General features: G+C 36.9%; 1 protein-coding gene across 2 annotated transcripts; it reads right to left on the bottom strand.

The window, feature by feature from the left end:
• Positions 1–1,452: 1,452 nt before the first annotated feature.
• On the bottom strand, positions 1,453–23,618 carry LOC142631166 (ultraviolet-B receptor UVR8). Of its 2 annotated transcripts, none has more exons than XM_075805262.1 (12): positions 23,154–23,618; positions 20,922–21,108; positions 19,224–19,370; positions 9,097–9,178; positions 7,483–7,638; positions 4,850–5,023; positions 3,523–3,594; positions 3,134–3,205; positions 2,823–2,941; positions 2,544–2,629; positions 2,286–2,338; positions 1,453–1,750 (listed from the first exon to the last, which is right to left on the bottom strand). In XM_075805262.1, exons 1-12 carry the CDS (start codon positions 23,242–23,244, stop codon positions 1,664–1,666), a joined length of 1,326 nt encoding a protein of 441 aa, XP_075661377.1. In that variant the 5' UTR covers positions 23,245–23,618; the 3' UTR covers positions 1,453–1,663. The 2 variants fall into 2 exon arrangements, with proteins under 2 accessions (XP_075661377.1, XP_075661376.1); XM_075805261.1 differs by having other exon boundaries at positions 7,468–7,638; positions 23,154–23,603.
• Between the last annotated feature and the right edge of the window lie 243 nt (positions 23,619–23,861).

The following is a 23,861-nucleotide window of genomic DNA, read 5'->3' as shown; positions in this document are numbered from 1 at the left end:
TTATTTTTATGTATCAACCCTTCCATTACATTTTTGGATTCCATAATAAATCAAAGAGATTAAATTCTATAAATGTATTATAAAACCTAAGTTTTACCTTTTAATCTCAACATGTTACATCATCATATTACATATTAAAGAATAGGCACAGTCACACTCAATCGATTTTAACACCCATTTGAAAACTCAACTTAACAATAAGTTTATTGAGATGTTATTATGTGTGATAAAATGTATTAAGTTTCAAGTAAAAAGCTGATGTGACAATATCTTATTGGATAGTATAAAACATGAGTTTTACACCTCCATCCTTACTAAATTTGGACTCTAGATCAAAAAGATTAAAGATTTCTTGAAGAGCTAAGGGAAATGGGACTATTTCACATGTAGGAATTCAAATACTAAGTAAAACAAAAAACCACATAAAGAAATTCTTTCATTGGTCCCATTAGATCTGATTGATTAAAAATTACTCGTCACTATTTTAGTGAGAAACAGTTAAGAAGAAAACTTTAATGCTGATGAAGCAAAACCTGTACTGTAATGACAGTTACACCATGTTAATTGTTAAGTATTTATTTAGTCAGATAAATACGTATTTTATTTTCTGTAGTGCTTCTTACTTTCTAATACAAATAGATTTTCTTGGTGTAAAAGATAATGAGTTTTCAGTGAAACTTTATTCCTACCAGTCTCCTAACATTATGGAAGTTGAGATGTACAATATTAAGATCTTTGGTGGGACTTGGGCTCTTCTTGGACTAATACGTGGATTGCTTCATAAAATTACGCAAACATGATAGCTCTTACATTCACTACTGGCTTTTGTGTAGAATAAATGGCTAGTACATAGAATAGATGTGGCTACAGTAATTTTAGAAAATTTTGAGACAATGAATGTAACAGTATTTTGAAAACGAAAGGTGAAGACTGAAGAGTAGAATCGTGTAATGAGGTTGATTTATAATTAATATAAAGTTGTGTGTCTTTTGGTCTTTTGTTGCAAAACTAGAGTTTAGATTTTGCCTTTGAGCCAATTACTCGTCTAATTTGACCAGAAGTGAATCTTTCTTTTTTTTTGATGAACGAAAGGGGGGGCGGGGGCGACCATATGTGGCTTACCCCCCAGGGCGTGACCTAATAGAGGCACCCCCGCTAGGGAATGTTGGATTGAGCCATAGCTACGTGACTGGGGTGCCACAGACCTCACCCTAGCACCCCAAGAGAGCCAGCGGAGGAGGCGCAAAGCAAGCTAGGAGCCCACCCCCCACATGGTACCCGCCACGACTCGAACGAGGGACCTTGTGCTTGCTTGCGGGATCTCCACCAACTGGGCCACCCCTCCTGGGGCAGAAGTGAATCTTTCATGTTCCTTGATAAAAAATAAAAAAATAAAAAAATGATCCCCAGAGATTAAAAGCATCATTAAGTGCTTTTCCATAGCCAAGGAAAGAAACAAGACACAACTATTGCATTCAAACAAAAATTGTTTCTAAATGATCGAGTAGAGTTCAAAGGATACCCTCCGCGCATAAACCAGTGTTAAATCCAAGAAATGATTAGAATTTACAGAAATCGTGCAGTTGTCTAGTTCACAAAACGATGCTTGGTAACTCAGAAGCCAGGACAGGTAAACTCGGCTGTTACATTGATGTCTGGAATATCACATTCGTACCCGTTTGACTTCATTTTCAGGAACACTTGCATCATTCCCATTACCACTGACTGAGACAGGTGCTTGCCCTTGGACCTGCAGAAGCATACAAAGTCAATGACCTGTTGTAAACTTCAGTTTGCAAGGCTATCAACCTTAATGCCATATGGACTTTCCACAATACAAATGTGACTCTCACTCTACCAAGCTACCAACACACACACACACACAAACAGTGAGAGAGAGAGAGAGAGAGAGAGAGAGAGAGAGAGAAAAGATGCCAATTTCTTTCTTTCCCTACAGCTAAAGTACTAATAAGGTGGTGAAAAGTGAAAACATTCATACAATTAAATATTTTGGTAATTCTTGAAAAGAGCTATGCTGTCAAAATTAATAATTTTTTTTTTAAAATTACAAGGTCCAATTTTATATTTTTGGGTCACTGTTTTTCGTTATTAAAACCATAGCAGCCTTTTAATGGGAGTAATAAATTTATTTTCCTCAATTTTAGAAACTTTCAAGCTTATGAGTCTATACTCTAGTCAAGTTACAACTCAAATCTTAGTTGGAATCATCGTTCGTCCATAACAAAGTATCCAACTTTGATATTAAACTTGGAACAGAAACTTACAGTTTCATCAGGAACAACTGCATATCTCTCTGATGGTGAAACCCAGGTTTTGCCTGTCCAAGGAGACATATAAAAGGAACATTAAAACAAAACAACAAAAACAAAAATCCAACAATTAAGACAAAGATCCCTGAATTACTAGCCTATATATATATATATATATATATATATATATATATATATATATATATATATATGTATGTATGTATGTATGTATGTGTGTATGTGTGTATGTATGCATTTCAGTGAATACAGCACCTGATGATGGATCGACATTGGATGATTCTATCTGTTGCCCACTAGATCCATCAACACTCAAGGACTCTATGATCTTTGGTATGTTCCTTGGATTACAAGAGACAAACATCATTAATTTGAGAGTAAACATATAATTAAGCAGACCTATATATAAAAAAGAAGGAATCTAAATCATCTCATTTCCTCATGCATAGCTTATTATTTCTACCAAACGACCAAATAGAGTAACTCATTAATGCATGCAAATCCAGATATTGATCCAGATCTAAATATTATTACCGGTCAACAGATTCCCCATGCCCAAGCTGTCCATTGGTACCTCTTCCCCAAGAAAATACATTTTGCTTTTCGGTAACAGCAAGTGAGTGTCTCCATCCACAAGAGATTTGAACTACTTTCTGCCAAGTGCCAAATAAAATATGCATGAATAATTGAAAAATAAGACTACAAAAAAGAGTAATTATAAAGAAATAAGAGAATAACCAGCCCCACTGGGGGGGCATCTCACTAAGACAAGAAATCAAAAGAAGAAAATCTCTTTAGAACTGAATATCTTAACCAATTTAGGTGCTACAGTAATAAGAATGTGCCTGCTCCTGGGGAAATTTAACTTGCACAGGAGAGCAATGATCAATATTGTCACCAGCTCCAACCTGTCCAAACTGTACATAAAAGAGACAAATAAAATCAACTAAAAGGTTTTGCAAACAAAATAAATTAGCTAATGCAGATGAAGTACAACTTAAGAGATGTAAAATTTTAAAAAGAGTGACAATTAAAGTTATCAAATTTCCACAACAGAAAATTAGTAACAATATTATTACCACGTTGAACAAACATGGCATGAGTTAGGATATGGGCATTGACACCCCTAAATGGTTGAAAAAAAATATTCATGAACAAGGGAGCTTTTGCAAAATATTTTAAAGACAATAAAATTTAAAAAAGAAGAAGAAGAAAAAGAAGGTAGATAGCTAGCCTTATTCCAGCCCCAGCCATAAAGTTTTCCATCAGATGTAATTGCCATTGTATGCCTCCAACCTCCTGATATCTGAAAATTCTCAAGCCAAGAAAAGTTCAGATAAAATGGACTAAAAGCAGCACAATTAAGTCCACCATATGTAATTCAACATATATCAGGCATCAATTATTCTCATAAAAGAATCAAACATAAATTGAACATATGGTCCATGATACAATACAATACAATAAAAGTAATTTTCAACTGAAGTAAATATGATGAACTTTAGTGATGCTTAGGAACAGAATGCACGCGCGCGCGCACACACACATTTACAGATCTCCCCATGCCCCTTGCTATATTTCATTTTCTCTTTTGGGTGAAGAGAAGGATGGGTGAAGTAATATTTTACTGAAGTAAATATGAACTTTAGTGATGCTTGAGAACAGAATGCGCACACACAACTCACACACACATATGCATGTACAGAGCTCTCCCTACACCCCTTGCTATATTTCATTTTCTAATTTGGGAAGAAACAGATGGGGTTGTTGCTTTATAAGGTCTCTTTACCATTAAAGGCACACACAGTAGTCTTTCTTGGGCCAGTTATATTATATGCATTGAGCATGGTGCACAGACTGACACTCATCTCATTATTTGAATATTTCTTGACCCCATTTAGAACTGCACATACAGTTCTACTGCTGCGGATAATGATACAGAATTTTTCCATTTAGTTTTACCAGTTACTACTTATTCTAAACATTGAAGAGCTGGCTCAAGAGTATTTTTGACACAGTTTTCTTAGAAGGTCTAGATACAACTTTACATATAACTATATATAGAGAGAAGTGTTCCCAATCTGTGGTAAAAAATTGTTCTGAGCAGAAGATCTCACACAATAAACTCGATGTAATTTGATAAGCATTATCCAGCTCATACCAATCACAAATTCAATTATGTTTTTCAGATGCATGACATATTCTAGCATGAATGAGAATTCTATTCAATGGTATAACTGAATATACATAAGACAGCTTGACCTGTTGAAAATGGATTCTAAGTTGAGAGCATGACATATTCTAGCATGAATGAGAATTCTATTCAGTGGTATAGCTGAATACATAGGATAGCTTGACTTATTGAAAATGGATTCTAAGTTGAGAACATGCTTTGTAAAACTTCTATTGAGAATTATCAATATTATTTAATTTGTTGCGTAATGGAGGTGGCAAAACAATTTGAATCTCAAAATTATCATTCCAAACTCAGAAAGTTGTAGGATATCAAAATTCACTTCTAAAAAAAAATCATTACCAAGAAAATGGGAGTAAGAGATCACCTGAGAAATATGATCGTCATGCAAGGCTTCTAGCTTGTGGGGAATAAGGTGATCCTTAAAATCCCCATGTCCAAGTTGACCATATTTGCTCCAGCCATAAGTGTATAAACCACCAGAAGAGGAAACAGATATTGTATGCCGCCATCCACAGGCTACCGTAACCATCTTCACATCCTGTAACATTATTTGATAGAAAATTTCATATATATATACACACACACATATCTAAAAGGTGAAGCACATGATGGGGGGGGGGGGGGGGGGGGGGGAAGGGGGATAAGAAACAAAGCAGAGCTAGGAGAAAATGGCAGACTATTTTGGAGAATAAAACTTCAATATGTATCTTTCAAGATGAAAGATACTAAGTATTTCATGAGAAGAGTTAGAATTGAAAAAAAGATGTTCATGTCAAACGTAACCTACCAGGTGAAAAAATATAACACCAGTTACAGACTTCTCCCAAATTTTCATTTAAATAACAAGTGACTTATTTTTGGGCACCAGACAGTTTACAAAGCTTCTTTAAAATCCATTTAATACACATATTTCATAGGGAGTGAAGAACAATGATCAATTAGGACACTCCAACCATATAGACAGTGTATATCAATGGAAAGGACAGTGTTATTAATTTACAACTTGATATAGCTCTTGTTGTACTGACCTTCCAAGTGGCTATATCCTGATATAAGCATGAATCACCATGTGTTTAACATATTCCAATAAATCTATATATTGGATATAATGACTAAGGTTTTTTTTTTTTTTTAATGACATGGGACCTCACCAAGGTAGGGTAGGGCCCTTTGGACCCACCCTTAGTGAATAAACCATGGATACACGATCCCACCCGCCAAAACCATGTATCAGGTTATCCAAGGTAACTTTTAGTGGGGATCTAAATCAGGATGTCTAGGTCTATAGCTCATCCCAAGCCTCCAATCACTAGGCTGCACCCTGATGGGTTAAAGAATAATAACAATTGGAATTGAAAATAATGACCAAGATTTTAGAGCAGGTAACACTCAATTCCCACAATGTTCCTATAGCTCAATTGACTTTATAGCTTATACCGGTTTAATACAGTATCAGCTATGCCTGAATCTGGTACCTGCCTAGTTTTTCATTTGGAAACCATTAAAGGGAGACCTTTATGAGCCAAAATATCTAGCTTTTTTTTTTTTTTTTTTGTACTTGTTTTGATGTATAAAATTTTGATTTTTAATTTGTATATGGTTTCCCAATTATTTGAAATATTTGGACACAAGACAATTGCTATAACTGTATAAATTTCATTGAAACAAAGAATATCATATACAATATGTACAAGATACCAAACAAGGATCAGAGCCATAGCCTATGAGGAAAATCAATGTAGAAAAGCCAATGGAGCACACACACAACAAGAATGCACACAGAAAAATCTGCAACTCCCCCCAGAAGAGATCAAGCTTTCTGTCACCACTCATCTATGAACAGTCAAAGTAATGAAGTGTCACCTAATATAATCTAGATCTTCCCAATAATATGGACCAAATGCCAATATAGAAGGGACAATATGGCCCAAATGAATGGATGACAGAACAAATCACATCCCCCTCGCATTAAACACAATTCTTTGGGGTCATCCACCTGCATGCTATGAAATCATCTATGGTCAATCATATTCAGGAATATCGGGTATCCAAAAGATTTTTTTTTCCTTCAAAAAACCCACTTTCTATTACATGGGAGTTATCCAAATGAAAATTTTCATGAATAATCCCTCCTGATGACCCAAGAAAGAACAGAACAAGCTTTGATAGCAAAGACTCCATAACGATCTCACACACATCTTAATCCCCACCACCGGCACCAACCTAGGACTACTAAGAGGCCTAACAGTCCATTGAAAGACTCCATCCCAATCTAAGATTTCTATGAAAATTGTTAAGTTCTTGGGACAATCAATAATTTAACATGGTATCAAAGCAGGAAGTCCTAAATTTGATCTCTATCTCCTCCATTTTACCTCCCATTTAAAATCCCACGTGTTGGGCCTCACCTATTAAAAGGTAGTTTGGTCCACACATGAGGGAGAGTGTTAGAATTGTGTGGTTAAATGATTAAATTTACCATATCTCAATAATTTAAGCTTTTGGGACAATTGGTAATTTAACAACAGCAACCAAATATTTATTTTCCCTCCATAAGATTACCCAATTCCCCATTTGTGACAGCTAGAATGTACTTGAAACTTAACATTCCAACCATAGTTGCAGACAACCATGCCACTTATCATCACAAAACCCTAGTACCATTGTCCATGACACCCCACTCTCAAAGAAAAACCAGCTTGAACAAATACCTTCAAAAAGATCAAAGCCATAAGGGCTAGCCCTTCAACACATCCCAATTACTTCTATCAACAACATAGCTGCAATAAATAATTTTTTTTGAATTCCACTCATTCATGAACCAACCCAACCACTTCCTATTAACACCAAAGATCTAATATTTTATAACCAGAATCTTTTAAGTTCAATGAATTATGCATGTATGACACTATTTTGCCAGTACTATTGCTTAAATGATCATTTGCACCATTACCTTATCTTAGAAGAAGAAAAAAAAAATACCATATTTTCACATACATCAACAGCAGAAACCTTTTCGGGAACCAATCGATCATTTCTGTCACCTAAGCCTAAGTTTCCATATCGGCCCCAGCCCCATCCATAAAGCTCCCCATCTTCTGTAACAGCTGCAGTATGTTCAGCACCAGCAGCAACCATTTTAATAGATACTCCCTAACAAGAGATACATGAGTTAGATGCATAAATCATTTCATAAAAGTGTATGTATGAAAACCTGATTAAAAATTCTGTTTGTGTATTTCATATATTACATTGTCATTTGATACAGGAATTTGAAAAATAACATCATATTTCCAGATAATTATTTATCCTGATAAATTCATTTGTTTCTGCTTTTTTCTCTTTCTTTGATGGAAATATTTTGAACTCTCAATAAACGTAGTTATCAGATATATGGCATGTTTCAAAATTGTTGGTAGCATTTGTGAGTTGTGACATCCACAGTTTCTATTAAAATTAAGCAACAAGCAAAAAAGAATATCAATAAAGGGAAATAAGCACATACAGTCACAAATGCTTGGTGGTGAATAAATTGTAATCTTCTTTTTTGTTTGTTTGTTTATTTTTTAATACTTACCATTTCTTTTATGGGGGTCAATATAATTCAATTCATCTAAGGATGAACCTAATCTGAGTAATATAGTGCAATTCATCTAAGGATGAACCAAACCTGAGTCAATATAGTGCAATTCATCTAAGGATGAACCAAATCTGAGTCAATATAGTGCAATTAATCCAAGGATGAACCAAATCTGAGTCATAGAGCTATGACACAATGATACTTAAACAAAAAAAAAATTGTGGAATTTGCATCATACCAATCTCTACTGGAGCTCTTTACTAATTTTTATTTGCAAGTATATTTCCAATTATTTCTTCAATTAAGAGAAAATATGACTAGTCTCATTCCATTTGAAAAGATATCATACTATATTCATCCATGACTGTTTGTGCCTTGAAAATTCATCAATTTGTTAAAGAAATATAATGATCTCTCAGATGATTTTTTTTTTTGAAGTATTGATCTCTCAAACGATTGTCTCCAAATATTAATTTACTCATTGGTCTACCAAAAGTGAAATTTGAAAAATGCTAAAAGGATTGCATCTATTTTGGAGATCTGGTCCCTTTTGATCTTAGACCTTCCCAATTACAAACCTCCAATATTCTTTACTTGGATTCTCTTGTTCATTTGATTCCCACTACTCTCCCTCCTCCCCCCACCTCCCACAACAAAGCACCACCAAAAATAAACAAAAAAATATATCTTGGGGATCTATTTACCTACATGGATATATCCCTTGTTTTTGTAAATTGAAAAACTGGATCAGAAGTCAGTAAATATCCTAACACTATCCCACATAGATATAGACAACTAATGATAACATAACTCTTTATCAGTGAACTAAATCATAAACTACAAGAAAACGCATCTTCCTAATATTTATGTTTTAAAATTATATATTAAAAAAGGGTTAAAAGAAAAGGCAAGTTCACTCTGTCTTGACAGGGAACGGTCTTATACCTTCAAATGTTGATAATTAAAAGTGAGGAAGGTGATACAGAGCATATAATGAATGTCTCTGGAAAATAACTAAATGACTAAAGTACCTGAAATGCTTGAATTTTCTGTGGGACAAGAGAGTCCTCAGTGGTGCCAAGACCAAGTTGACCATTTTGGTTCCGCCCCCAACTTCATAAAAATAAAGACAGATATTTCACTAGTATATCATTTTCCTAAAATTTAGAGCTTATATGCATAAGTAATAAATGACGGCAGAAAGCAAGAATATTTAGAGCTTATATGCATAAGTAATAAATACAGTTCCAACTGAACATAAGATAAAATACCAAATTTTGTGTTTATCAATGAGCCTGCTATGTAATTAACCATTATTATGAGGAAAGCAAGTTCCTCACTCAAAGGAGATGGCCAATAGACCTATAGTTATTGCTTCCATAATGGGTCTTTGTAAAAGGAAACCTTTGAGTAATTCTACATCAGGAATTGGTATGAGTGTGTTCCCAATATCCCTCAAATAGAATTTTCAATTGGCGGTGGGAAGTTCAAACTAAATATGTTGTGCAATAGCGCTCCCAGGATTGAAACTAAATATGGTCAAGATAAGATAAATCAACAACCATACACATGAAGAACACAAGAATTTTTACGTGGTTTGACAAAATACCTACATTAATGGGCAGGGATGAGGATGAAATTTCACTAAGAAAATAGAAAGATTACAAAAATGGCATTAAGGCACTCTCAAGAAACCTAAAACCTTCCTATCAAATAAAAAAAGAAAAACCTAAATACACCCAAAGAGCTCTCTCTCACAAAAATGATCAAAACTAGAGAAAATCTCTTCTTTGTGGCACTCTCAGTTACACAAGATAGCTTAATATCTTGTCATGGCTTGGAACTCTCACGCAAAAACTAAACAAAAGACCAGGTATATAGGCACACAAAAGTTGAGTTTAGAGGAGGTGACACTTGGTTTTTCTGCACAAGCAAAGGAGCTCAAAAGGTTGAAGGAATGAGGACTCCTTTTGCAACTCAAATTCAGTCATGATTGATTGGCTTTTATGGGAACTTTTACTTCATCTGTTAAGAAGATGTGGTTTTGGGAGTGGTGATGGGTTTGGATTTATTTTTGTATTTCCACTGTATGTGTTTCTGTCTTTAGTTACCAGTAGCTCATGTGGGCTTTCAGTAGCTTTAGAGGGCTTTGGCAGGGTAATCCCTTACCGCCCCTACTATTTGTGATAGCTATGGAAGCTTTGAGTAAGTTGTTGGATAGAGTAGCAGACGGGTTGTTTATTCAGGGCTTTTTTGTGGCAAGCACGGATAGTTTTCCTTTGATGGTTTCACAACTATTGTTTGCAGACAATACCCTAATTTTTTGTGGTGCGGATCCAGATCAACTCCTTCACTTGAAATGTGCTATGTTGTGTTTTGAGGCAGTATCAGGTCTAAGAATAAACTTGGGGAATTCTGAATTAGTTCCAGTTGGTTTTGTTCCTGAGGTGGTGGGTTTGGCTCTTATTCTTGGATGTAGGGTCTCTAGTCTTCCAATGAAATACTTGGGACCACCTTTAGGAGCTAAATTTAAACCTATAGAGGTTTGGGATCCTATTGTGGAAAAGATGGTGAAATGGCTTTTGGGTTGGTATAAAATTTTTATATATCTAAGGGGGAAGGCTTACTCTGATTAAGAGTACTCCCTTTAGTTTGTGCACTTACATTCTCCCTATCTTCCTTCTTCTAGCTAGTATTGGAATTCATATTGAGAATGTGCAGTGGGGTTTTCTTTGGGGCGGCTTGGGGGGATGAATTTAAGTATCACCTTGTGAACTGGAAGACAATGCGTACCCCTGATCAAACAGCGAGGGTTGGGAGTTAGGTAGATGGGGCGGTTTAAACAAGTTCTATAGTATAAGTGGTTATGGAGATTGCTACAAAAAATGAGCTCTATGGAGGCAGGTTGTGCAATGCAAATATGGTTGTGATTGGGGTGGGTGATGTTTGAAGGAGGTTTGAGGTGGGTATGGAGTTTGCTTATGGAAGTATATTTGAGCAAGTTGGAACTGGTTTGCTAGGTTTGTATCTTTTACAGTAGGAAAAGGAACCAATGTTCATTTTTGGCTTGATTGGTGGTGCAGAGATGGGGTTTTGAAGTTTATATTCCCTGCTTTGTTTAGCATTGCTCAGGATAAGGGGTTTGCAGATTATCTGTGTTGGCAAGATGGGTCTATTAAATTACCGATTCTCCCAAAAGCTTAAGCTGTTAGGAGGTAATAGATTTAATCATTTAACCATATAATTCTAACAGGGTCCATGTTTTGAGATTTTACCTTTACAGGGCTCTTACATGAATGGGAGTTGGAGGGAGATGGGAGATGATCACATTTATGGATCTTCTCTATTTAAGAACAAGAAGGATGTATAAGAGTAGTTGTGTTGGCAGCCTGATAAGAGTGATATGTTTGAAGTAAATTCCTTTTATAGTGTTATATCAAAGGGAAGTGTCAATTCATTTCCTTGGAAGAGCATGTGGAGAGTTAAGGTTCCTCTTAAGGTTGCCTTTTTTACCTAGACCACTGCCTTGAGTAAGATTCCCACAATTGATAATCTTTGCTGCCAAACAGTTTGTGTGGTTGAGTGGTGTTACAAATGCAGTAGTATGGGGAGACCGCTGATCACTTGTTCCTCCAATGTACGTATGTTAGACCGGTAATGTATCGGAGGCTGGTTGTAGTTCCGATACCACTATTTTTGACGCCGGCGCGGATTTTGCTGGGTTCACGAGCCAAGAGGCCAAGGCGACTCACGGTGTTGACTTTCGAGACTCTGAGTTCACCGGAGACTTGGGGTTAATCTCGGACTTGGCAGGGAGTGAGCCAGTGGTGCATAACAGTTTATTTCCCTTTCCAGATTTGGGTAGTGGGTTGGAAGCTGAGTTTGGGGAAAGGGAAGTTCTTGTAGAAGAAATGGATTTAGTGGAGGAATATTTGTCAAATTCTGGGCTTCACATGCTTCCATAGGAGCCCAATGGGGTGGTTGATAGTGGTTATAGCAGTGGAGAGAAGGAGAATTGTGTGTTGAATTGTGAACCTCTGTCTCAGTGGGTTCCTAATGATCTCAACGTGGGTTTGTTGGTTCAGGATTCTATCGAGGGAACGCAGGTGACTGGGACTGGTCCACCCTCAGTTTGGGTGTCTAAGTTGATGAAAAAATTCTGTAAAATGGTGGGTTTCCTTATTGTGAAACACGAAGCTCACTGTTTGGCTCTCTTTTGTATCCTCGAACAGGAATGCCTTAAAGTGAATGAAGATGGGGTGTTTAAGCGACCTGCAAGCTCAGGGTCACGTGGCCTCAGGGAGCTTAAAGGGCTTATTTCCTATATTAATTATGATGGGGTCGATTCAAGGAGTACGAGTAGAACTTCTTCGACTGAATTGGGGGTTGTCCGTAGTTTTAAATGACTTTACGACTTCTTTCTTGGAATGTTCGGGGGCTTGACAATCCCCGGAAGAGAGAGGTCTGTAAGAACCTTTTAAAAGAGTGGAAGTGCGATTTGGTTTGTTTTCAAGAAACGAAAGTATCTGTTATCGATGTGCCTTTGTTCGGAGTTTATGGGGTAGTCCTTTCATAGATTGGGCTATTCTAGATGTTGTGAAGTCTTCGGGTGGGGTCTTGTTGATTTGGGATAAGAGGGTTTTTGAGAAATTGGATGTTATGGTTAGTCAGTTTTCTATCAGTGTATTGTTCAGAGGAGTGGTGGATGATTTTGTTTGGGCTTGTTCAGGTGTGTATGGCCCTAATGACAATGGTCAGCGGCCTACTTTGTGGGAGGAGTTAGCTCAGGTGCGTGCCAGGTGGCCCATGGCCTAGTGTCTAGTAGGGGATTTTAATATAATTAGGTTCCCAAGTGAGAGGCTTGGCTGCGAGTCTTTTAGTCCTGCTATGTTTACTTTCTCGGATTTTATTGAGAATAACTCTTTAGTTGATTTACCTTTAGAGGGGGCCTCCTTCACTTGGTTTAGAGATTCTGGTCTTCCCTCTATGTCAAGAATTGACAGGGCTTTGGTTTCTCTCGACTGGGAGGAGCACTTTGAGAATGTTTCCCAACGGGTGCTTCCTCGTGTTCTCTCAGATCACTGCCCCCTTCTGTTGGAAGCTGGTGTTGTTAGACGTGGTCGTAGTGCCTTCAAATTTGAAAACATGTGGTTGAAAGCTGAGGGTTTTGTTGATAGAGTTAAGCTATGGTGGGATGGATACAGTTTTGCGGGCACTCCAAGTTACATCTTGGCCCAAAAACTAATGGCTTTGAAAGTAGACTTAAAAAAGTGGAACAAGGAGGAGTTTAGTGATTTGGCTTTTAGAAAGAAGAATTTGCTGTCTAAGCTGTTGGGTTTAGATGCGAAAGAGGAGTTAGTGGGTCTTTCAGTTGAGGATCAGAGTCGGTGTCTTCAACTCAAAGGAGACATAGAATAGTTGGCATCTCTTGAGGAGACTTCCTAGCGGCAAAAGACTCGGGCCTTGTTTGTGAAGGAGGGTGATAATAATACTCGATTTTTTCATAGATTAGCAAACTCTCATAGAAAAGCTAATCAAATTAAAAGGATTGAGGTGGATGGTGTTCTTTATGAGGATGAGTCTAATGTGTGCTCTCAGATTGTTCTCTTTTATCAAGGATTATATAAGGAAACAAAGATGGAGCGTGCTACTATGGATGGGCTAGATTTTGATCGTATTGATGATGATGAGCGGTTATCCTTAGAGAGGGAATTCACGAAGGAGGAAATTATCTAGGTTCTAAGGGAGATGGAGGGTGACAAAGCCCCTGGTCCTGATGGTTTCACTATGGCTTTCTTTCAAAAATGTTGGAGTGTTGTGGAAAAGGATGTAATGGATTTTTTTAATAACTTCCATAGGCACTCTGTGTTTGAGCGGTCTATGAATGCTTTATTCCTCACCTTAATTCCTAAAAAGTGTAATGCCGTTAACATTAAGGACTATCGCCCCATCAGTTTGGTGGTTAGTGTGTACAAGTTGTTGTCCAAGGTGTTGGCTAATAGGTTGAGGGTGGTTTTGGATAAGCTCATCACTGAGACTCAAAATTCGTTTGTTGGCGGAAGACAGATTCTGGATTCAGTGCTTATTGCAAATGAATGTCTGGATAGCAAGTTGAAGAGCAGAATTCCGGGTGTGGTTTGCAAGCTGGATATTGAAAAAGCTTATGACCATGTGAACTAGGAGGCCTTGTTTTACTAGTTGGACAGGATGGGTTTTGGGTTGAAATGGAGGGGGTGGATTAAGGCTTGCATTTCTTCTGTCCGTTTTTCAGTCTTGGTTAACAGATCCCCTTAAGGTTTTTTTGCTAGCTCTCGTGGGTTGAGACAAAGGGACCCACTTTCCCCGCTTTTGTTTCTTTTGATTATGGAGGTTTTAAGCAGACTCTTGAAGAAGACAGAGGAGTGTAATCTTATTCGGGGTTTTCATGTGGGAGTTGAGAACTCGGTGGGTGTGAGTATTTCTCATCTGTTATTCGCTGACGACACTATCTTATTTTGTGATGCCTCTAGGGAACAGTTGTTGTCCATAAGGTTGGTGTTATCTTGTTTTCAGGCTTTTACGGGTTTGAAGGTCAATGCAAGGAAAAGTGAGATTGTCCCTGTTGGGGAGGTGAATAATCTAGATGCTCTGGCTAATATTCTTCATTGTAAAGTGGGCAATCTACCTATGAAATATTTGGGGTTGCCTCTGGGATCTTCTTTTAAGACAGCTACGATCTGGAATCCTATTTTGGAGAAAATAGAGAAGAAGCTTTCTGGGTGGAAGCGTCTATATTTATCTAAAGGTGGTAGGCTCATGTCGCTTAAGAGTACTCTCTCAAGTCTCCCAACATATTTCCTTTCTCTTTTTACTATTCCTAAAGCTGTGGCGGCTAGATTGGAAAGTATCCAGAGGAATTTCCTTTCGGGGTCTTTTGAGGGGTGTTTCAAATACCCTTTGGTGGCTTGGGAAAAGGTGTGTCTTCCCGCTGAGATGGGTGGGTTGGGGATAAGAAGGGTGGTGCCGTTTAATCAAGCTCTTTTAGGGAAATGGCTGTGGAGATATGGTCATGAAGTAACCCATCTTTGGTGGCGAGTTATCTCCTCCAAATATGGGGAGGGTCAAGGGGGGTGGAGAACTAATGTTTGCAGGAGGTCTCATGGGTGCGGCCTATGGAGAAGCATTAATGAAGGGTGGGAGAGCTTCTCTAAGCATCTATCTTTCGTAGTGGGTGAAGGCACTCGTATCTGCTTCTGGCATGATAGGTGGATCGGTGATAACACTCTGAAAGACCTCTATCCTGAGCTCTGTGTGTTCAGCGGTCAAGGATGCTTGTATCTCTGAGGTTTTGTGGACTCCAGAAGGGGGCACTGTTAGAGTGTGGAATTTAAGGTTTTATAAAGCCTTTGAAGATTGTGAGCTGGCTGCTTCGTATTCTCTCCTTCAGCTTATCCAAACTCGTATTTCTCAGGGTAATAGGAGGGATACTCTTCACTGACGGTTAAAAGGGGATGGTAAGTTTGACACTCAGTCTTACTACCATGCGATCCTGGGGGCCTCGAATTCTTTGTTTCCTTGGAAGGGTGTTTGTAAACCAAAGATTCCTAAGCGCGTAGCGTTCTTTCTGTGGACTGCTGCTCATGGTCGGATCCTTACATTGGATAATCTAATGCTAAAGGGCCGCCCTTTGGCTAATAGGTGTTGTATGTGTTGCTGTGATGGGGAGTCGGTTAATCACCTTCTTCTTCATTGTCCTGTTACCCACTCTCTTTGGTCTTCTATGCTTCAGGCCTTTGGTATTCTTTGGGTGATGCCGGGTTCGGTGGCGGGTTTGATATCTTGCTGGCATCAATGGTTTGGGAAACACAACTCAAACATTTGGAACTTTGGTTCCGAGGTGCTTAATGTGGATTGTGTGGTTAGAATGAAATCGTTGATCCTTTGAGGACAAAGGGAAGACGTTGGATGAGTTAAAGACTTTATGCCATCGCAGTCTTTTTGAGTGGTCTTGGTGTTGGGGTTTCACTGATCGCTCTTCTCTCTCTGAGTTTTTGTCCTCCCTTAGCTTAGTTTCCTGATTTCTCTATGTTTGTTGTGCTGTTTGTACCTTTTTCTGCTTGCTGTTCATCATCATGAACTTCTTGTATTCCTCTTTTTTCTATCTTTTATAAAAATTTCCTGATTATCTATCAAAAAAAAAAAAACGTAGATTAGTGTGCTATGGTCCCTAGTCTTCTATTTATTTAGGGTACAGTGGATTATGCCTCAGAGTATCATTGATGTGTTGACATGTTGGAAAGGGAGTTTTGTTCTATGGGGTAATGACAATATTTGTTACGCAGTATGTTTGTGTCTGATGTTGATGGTATGGAGGAAACGGAATAGTCAAATGTTCAGAGGTTTAGAAAGGCCTTCTACAAAGCTAAAACTAGTTTCTCAGCTTGTTTGATATGAGTGGATGGTTGTGATGTCCACCCTTTCATCTCCTTTGCTTCCTTTCATTGATCGTTGTTCTTTTTCTTGATTGTTTGTTGAATTTGTTCTCTTAGTTATAGGTCCTGAATACTAAGGATTTTTAGCAAAATATTATTATTCACCAAAAAATGACCAAGCACACAACATCATTGTTTATTAGGAATATTCACAACCTCTACATTATTTTTTGCTCATCATCTGGACTGAGATCACTTCCTATTGGAGTTCCTTCCTCTTGACTTACTTCTTCCAAGAAATCCACTGGCCTGGGAATTTCACTATCCAACTTCATCTTTACATGCAATAGGAGAGCATTATGCACCTTTTTTGAGTTCTAGACATCAACGTAGTCACTGGATGCTAAAAGGGGTATTGCTTTGTCTTCCTTCCCAAGCTTTAGCCCAAATTCATAAACAAGTATTGAACACGTTAGGATTCTTAGTGTGTTGGCATAGTCCGTGCCAAATTTGCATGTAATTTTTTATCTTTTAATTTCAATGTATTTTGTACTATTGTGAGTTAACTTGTAGCAGGTTGAAGAGGTCAAGAACTAAATTTTGAAGCTGCAGGCTAAAGACTTTAGTTCAAGTGAAATTTGGAGTGTCAGGAAAATCAGGAGTTTGAAAAAATGTTAGCAACAAGTTTGCCTCTCTCTCCACTCATTCGCTCAAGTTACATTTCTGCAACTTGAGAGAAATCAGTTACAAAGTTCTCTACAGTACCAACCTAAAGACCCATCCTCTATATAACCCTCATTTCTCATGAAATTTCAGAAAGAATCCTATTGAAGAGATAGAAAGAATCCTAAAACCCTAGAGAAAAAATCCATTTTTCTCTCTACCTTCTCCCTCTCCAATTGTCAAATTCCATGAGAGGAAATTAAATCCAATACACACAAAGAAACCTTGAAAGTTCTTGGTGTTGGGGAAATATTGGAATAGCCCCAAAATCTCCAAGAGGCCTTGGAATGGCCAAGTAGACTTGGTCTTGCAATTGGAGGCTCAATTCACGGATCCAGTGATTAAGAAGAAGAAAAGATTTGAGGAATCAGGTACTAGCAGGAGCTGGAGGCTCAAGTACATAGTCATTACTTAGCTTGGAGGGTTTTGTAAGTGATTTGTACTATGCAATTATTCTTGTTTAGTAGATCATTTGGTGCTATAGGCCCTAAAGAGTAATTTGCCCAGTTTCAGGTTATTCTCTTAAACAATTTGGTGTGTTTGTATTCTGGTTGGGACTTGCTGCTATGTTTTTATATCCATGCATATGTTAATTGGCTGATTACATTAACGATTGGGCTTAATTTGTTAGTTAGCTTAAAATTGACATAAGCTGTAAAACTGGGGTCTAAATTTGTAAATCTCAATGTTAAACACGTAGAGATGATCCAACAAGTTTGAGCCTTCCTTCATCTGCAAACCATAGAGCTACTTCTTTACATACAACTTATTCACCAAATTCTTTCTCACATAGAGACCTTCTAATTTCTTCCAAATCTACCATATTGTCTATGCTCCTATAATGTTGTGAAGGACCTCATCATCTAGGTTGAGACGAATTTCACTGGCAGCCTTCTCTTCCCGGTATTCATCACTCATATTCTCAAGCTTCCTTACTTTCCAAAGGAACACCTTATGAACTCCTTGTTATATTAGGAGATCTTTCATCTGCCTATGCCAAATGGAGAAATTTCCTTTGCCACAAAACTTCTCCACCTCATAGTTGATGCTCGGCAAATTTACCGTAATCAAGATATCAAAACCCTTACCAAGTTCTAATACCACTTGTTATGCGATAGCACTCACAAGATTCAAACCAAAACAATAAAAGACAATAAATCAAGAAGCACACACATAGAGAACACAAGAAGTTACGTAGTTTAGCAAATTGCCTACATTCATGGGTAACAAAAAGGAGAAACTTTCACTACAAAAATAGGTAGATTTCATTAGTAGCACAAAGGCACTCTCAAGAAGCCTAAACCCAATTACATACATATAGCTCTACCTTACAGAAACAACCAAGCCTAGGGAAAATCTCTCCTTTGTAACGAGGAATCCTTTTTCTACTCAAATTTTATCAATCATGACTGACTTTATGGAAATTCAAGCCACACTTCAACTATATAGACTGATCTAGCATAGACAACCCACTGCAACTAGGCATCAAGGGAATAGGTAGACATGGCAAATTATCGTCTATGTTTCCAAACCTATAGGTTTCTAAAGAGACATGTACATATTAAGCAAGAAATTGCCTTCCTAGATGGGAGCTCAAACATGATATTCATAAAGTGGAACTTTGGTCCCATTTGTGATCTTATGTTTCTCGTCTTTTGTCAGAGATCAAGCGTAGTGTTTGTTCTTCTTAGAGTTCATGGGACTTGTTGGATGATGCTTACTAAGGCATTGGGTCTGTTATCCTGGGTCTGCTATCCTATTGTCCCAAGTGAGTTGTGAATTGTGATGTACTACTACTAAGCAAAAAATTTCAGTCCCTTTCAGTTTGAATATTATTTTTTCCATTCAAATGTAAGATGAAAAAGAAGGGAGGCTGGGCAAAGTGGACTTCTAGAAAATACTGCTAAGACATTGAAGCAACCACCTTGGATTGGACCGCCTCTATAGCTATATTAAAATAACTTAAAAATCTAGGCATTCATCAAAACATAAATTTGGGATAGAGTTTAGGAAAGATTTCTAACCTCTGCACCTCGCCATCCACGGTCACTGCCAAGCAATGGCTGTCCCCACAAGCAATTTGCTTTATCTTTAGACCATGCAATGCTTTGATTGGCTGAGGAGTGAACAAATCACTAGAGTTTCCATGACCCAACCTCCCAAAATCACCCCTGGAAAATAGGTAATGCACACAAGCAACATGAAACTCAAACCAAAAAAAATATCAACATATATTCGCATTTATTATTAAAATAACACAATGAGTAAGAAGCCATGTTACATGAACATCCAGCCAAGAATAGGAAAACTAATAGAGTTCTGTAAATGAGTAAAACAACATTAAGAATCTTACAATATGTCATGCTGTTTCCACAATCGATGATATATGCTTTTTTTTTTTTTTTTTAAGAATTATATATGAAAATCAGTAAGCAAGAAACGTAACTGCAAAACCATAGAATACTTATATGTTTTTTCTTAGGAAATATAATAAAATAAAATAAAATAAAACAATAAATAAAAACCAATATATATACATATCTCACCGCCTCCTAAAACAAATTTAACCCCATGAACATTAACAAGCATGAATCTTTAAGCATTGCCATAATTTATGATCGAAACCATTCAAAAAAGAGTCCATTCAAAGTTTCAAACCAAGAAGTGGACGATAAATTTAGCCATATTGCAATCAAGCAGGAAGCTAAAAATAATGTGATTTAAAAAGCAAAAGGCAAGTACAATTTTGCATATGACAAAATATTAGTGTTGGCAGCCAAGCATTAGGCATTGCTGACACCCCCTCAGAGTTTATCGCAACAAGTGATTTATCTAAAAGGCCCAAACAAGCTCCACCCACCATGCTGACCATGGCACTGCATGGCAGCCCAGGAATGACCTACCTAATGTAAATCAGAAAGGGTTGTTTGGCCAACCTCAGGCCACTGGTGGCCCCAGAAGCCCAACTCAAGACCTACAGGTTTCCTCAAGGACTCAATTACTACAACATACCCCTCTCAAATCTTACAAGCGGGGAGGGTGAACAGAATAAATGGAAACCTTTCTGAAAAATAAAAGTTCCCTTTGACAAGAGCAGGACAAGAGACCATATTCTCTTATACCCCTTTCAACTTTTTTTTCTTTTCATCCATAATAGTACCACTATCAACCATCTGATCAACCACTTTCTTTCATGAAGAGTCAGATAAACGAAGAACATTATTAAACTAGATCTTAACTAACTTCTAAAACATGTTTAGTTTTTAAATTTAAAATCAATGCAACAATGTGCCAAAGACAACATATTTTGAGGTAAAATACCTAAATGGTGCATTAGGATAGAGGAAGTTACAAAAGAAAGATTTGGATTTCAATTTTAGGTTTAATGGCTTGAATATAGCACGAAATGCCAGATTGTTTTCTGTTGATGAAATTTATGGATGGACTTGAGCTCTGTTAATAGTGGATTTTAAATAAGTAGAATTAAGAATCTTAAGATGTCTTTTCAAATCCATAATATCACAATTGTTTTTATTTGAACAAAGTCTTCAAAACCCGCATCATCATGTGTTATATATATATATATATATATATATATATATATATATATATATAGCAATTTATACTAGTGATGTTCTTCAAATCCCTTGATTTTAAATTTTCAAATCCAAACGCAATCAAAGTGAATTTCAAAAGACCAAATTGAAAGAAGATAAACATACCATCCCCAACTATATACTTCCACATGTGACAGAGAATATGCAGTTGTATGATCAGCTCCACATGTAACAGATACTATTTCAAGGTCATCCAATGAACTCAATTGAGTAGGTAAAAGTCTATCATGAGCATCGCCATGGCCTAACTGTCCATCCTCTCCTCGTCCCCAAGAACAAACAATGTTTCCAGCTGTATAATATTAACAAAAGCACAAGAAACAAACGCGTGAAATTTATAACATAGGTATGAGAATGAAGCTGAACATGTTTCCAGAAGAGAACTGGCATCAACTGAATATATACACGAAGGACTAGAAGCCAACAAAAGAGCCATCCATTAAATAAAAGAATAAAGGAAGGTAGTCCTATATATATATATACATCTATGAAGGAAGATAGTCACATTAGAAATTATGGGCACACAAGTCATTCACAGAAGCAACAGTCAAGCCAGAAAGTTTGAAGATCAACAAAACAAACATGGCATCACAAAATATTTCATTGCAGAAAAGAAAATACTGCCAAGCAAATTGCTTGGCAGCAGTAGTAGTTTTTTTTTCTCCTTCAATAAAGGTGTAAATAGTTCTAATTAACTGGGAAAGAAAGTTTGATTACCAGAGGTCCTAAAACAAGGTGCTTGATAATGTTCTTCCATTTAACTTAATACATTGTGGGATAAATAACGATTACTAGTGCTAAGCTTTTAACCTTAGCCATCCTAATGATTTATCTAAGAAGGCAACAGACACCAATTTGATATTATATTCAAAGAGTGCCATGTCAATAACACCAGCTGAATTGAGCTTCCCATTGTACAGAATTCATTCATTGTACATTCTATATAATTCTAAAAATCAATCCATATAGACAGGGTTGCACTTACATGGTAGCCAATATTACAAACAGCAAAACTTTGGTATAACCACATTTCCTGAAATCCATAAATTCATCAAAATAAAATTTGCTGTGATTAAGCTCTAATTTTATAGATTTAACCCTTGAGATGCTAAATGGTATGCAACCCAGTCCTTTAATTTCAACTGACAACCAAACCTACTCTAAATCAATTTGATGTCATTTGATTGCTTCATTCTGATGCATATTATTGTAGAATTAGTTACTTGAAACAAAAATCCTCCCCTCACATGTGCCTACCCTATTTGGTGGCAGGTCAGGAATAAGAGCCCCACAGCAAAATGAAGCAAGATATCAAAATCAATTCTGATCCAATAGCCAAATCAAGCACCAATCTATTAAAAGATAGGGTCAAATCCATGCAGGATCAGACAATGATTACTAGGAAGGCCCCATTAAGGAGACAAGTAACCTAGAAATTTAAGAAAATGACAGAATACTTAGAAGATGCTGATGTTGTATACAACAATCCATGACATCAACATACATACGGCAATGTTTTCTTTGGGTAAAAAAATCAACACTGACAGATAAAGATTATCATAGTTACTCTTCCTTGACTTTTGCCCAATTGTAGACTAAATGATAATGTAGTCTATAACAAAATGTATTAAGGTGCGTGTAGGCTCTGCACTCTAGTATATAGTCATAAATGGGGTTAATCTGTTAATGTCCATCAAATGATCAAATATTAGCACATATTAATCTGTCCATAAAACTATCTGGCTTTATCAAACAAAACAAGGCAATATTTGTAAATGGATGGCAATGTGCTTTGTAAATCTACAATGTGTTGCCAACAGAGCAGTCCCTGCAACATCCCAATATTCCATGAAATTTTAAATGCTAAGGATTGGCTATCACATTTTACTTATCAAAAGAGAAAGATTTTTAAATCCAAAGTGAGATGCGGGAGAAAAAAAGGAAAAAAATAGTTAATAGTTAATCAATCATTGGACTTTATGAACAAGATAAACAAAAACAAAAAACAGTTTGCAAGTTGTTTCCATAATGACATTTAGACATAAAGAGAAGAACCCCAAATGAGCTATGCAATGAAAAAGGAGAATTGTCCACAAAATATCTCATTAAAAGATATGCCCAAAATGGTTGCAGAGATTTTCAGAACTTTGAATTACAGAATTTCCACTACCAGAAAAATCCAAGAAACAATAACTTCCACACAAGCCACTGAACAATCAATATTGCATTCCATTTTCCTCAGAATATATCTCAGTACCTTAGAAAGAGTGACAACAATTCAATCCACCATTCCATCAAAATCAAAATGACTTGAAATAAAAAAGGATGGAAGCTTACAGAGAAGAGCAACAGAATGACTAGCACCAGCAGAAATGAGAAGAACCTGACGAACTGGATTAGTAACTTCACTCATACTTTCCTCTGCCATTTTCCTTCCTATGTTCCAATTTGGTTTCCTCAACTTCGGAGTTCGGACCAAGCCTTCTTATGTACTATGTTTTAGAGGAAAACGACAAAAACCCAGATGCGACAAAAACAATAGAAATAAAAACACTATTCAGAGCTTTAAATGGAATGGTAGAAGGAGTACAAATAAAAGAGGCACCGTTAGAGACAGAGATTTATGGAGGTGATGGCGATAGCACCATGTGCAACTCGGTCCTTTCTTTCAACTATCATATTGATTTATACAGTACGACCAGACTCCCAAGTCCAAACTTCACTCTCACAGAGAGAGAGAGAGAGAGAGAGAAGGTGAATAGAAGAAACTAGAAATGAAATGAAAATGAAATGAAATGAAATGGGGCAGGTAGACTATGAGAAACAACGGTATTCAATGCTGCGGGTCCCACTTCTTTTTCACTTCACTTACGTGTAACGACGTGTGAAACTAGAGTTTGAGTTTCGGCGCTTAAATCTGTTTCAACTTTGTACATTAATAAACTATTGAGTCCGCATGTTATAATCTAATAATTTTTTTATATAAATACAAAAATTCACTTTACATGTTGTACTAATTAAAATCCACTTATAATCTATTAATTA

This window comes from Castanea sativa, chromosome 4 (assembly GCF_040712315.1).
Source record: "Castanea sativa cultivar Marrone di Chiusa Pesio chromosome 4, ASM4071231v1".
NCBI lineage: Eukaryota > Viridiplantae > Streptophyta > Magnoliopsida > Fagales > Fagaceae > Castanea > Castanea sativa.
The sequence above is the reverse complement of the archived record's forward strand: the minus strand, read 5'-3'. Positions and strand labels throughout refer to the sequence as shown.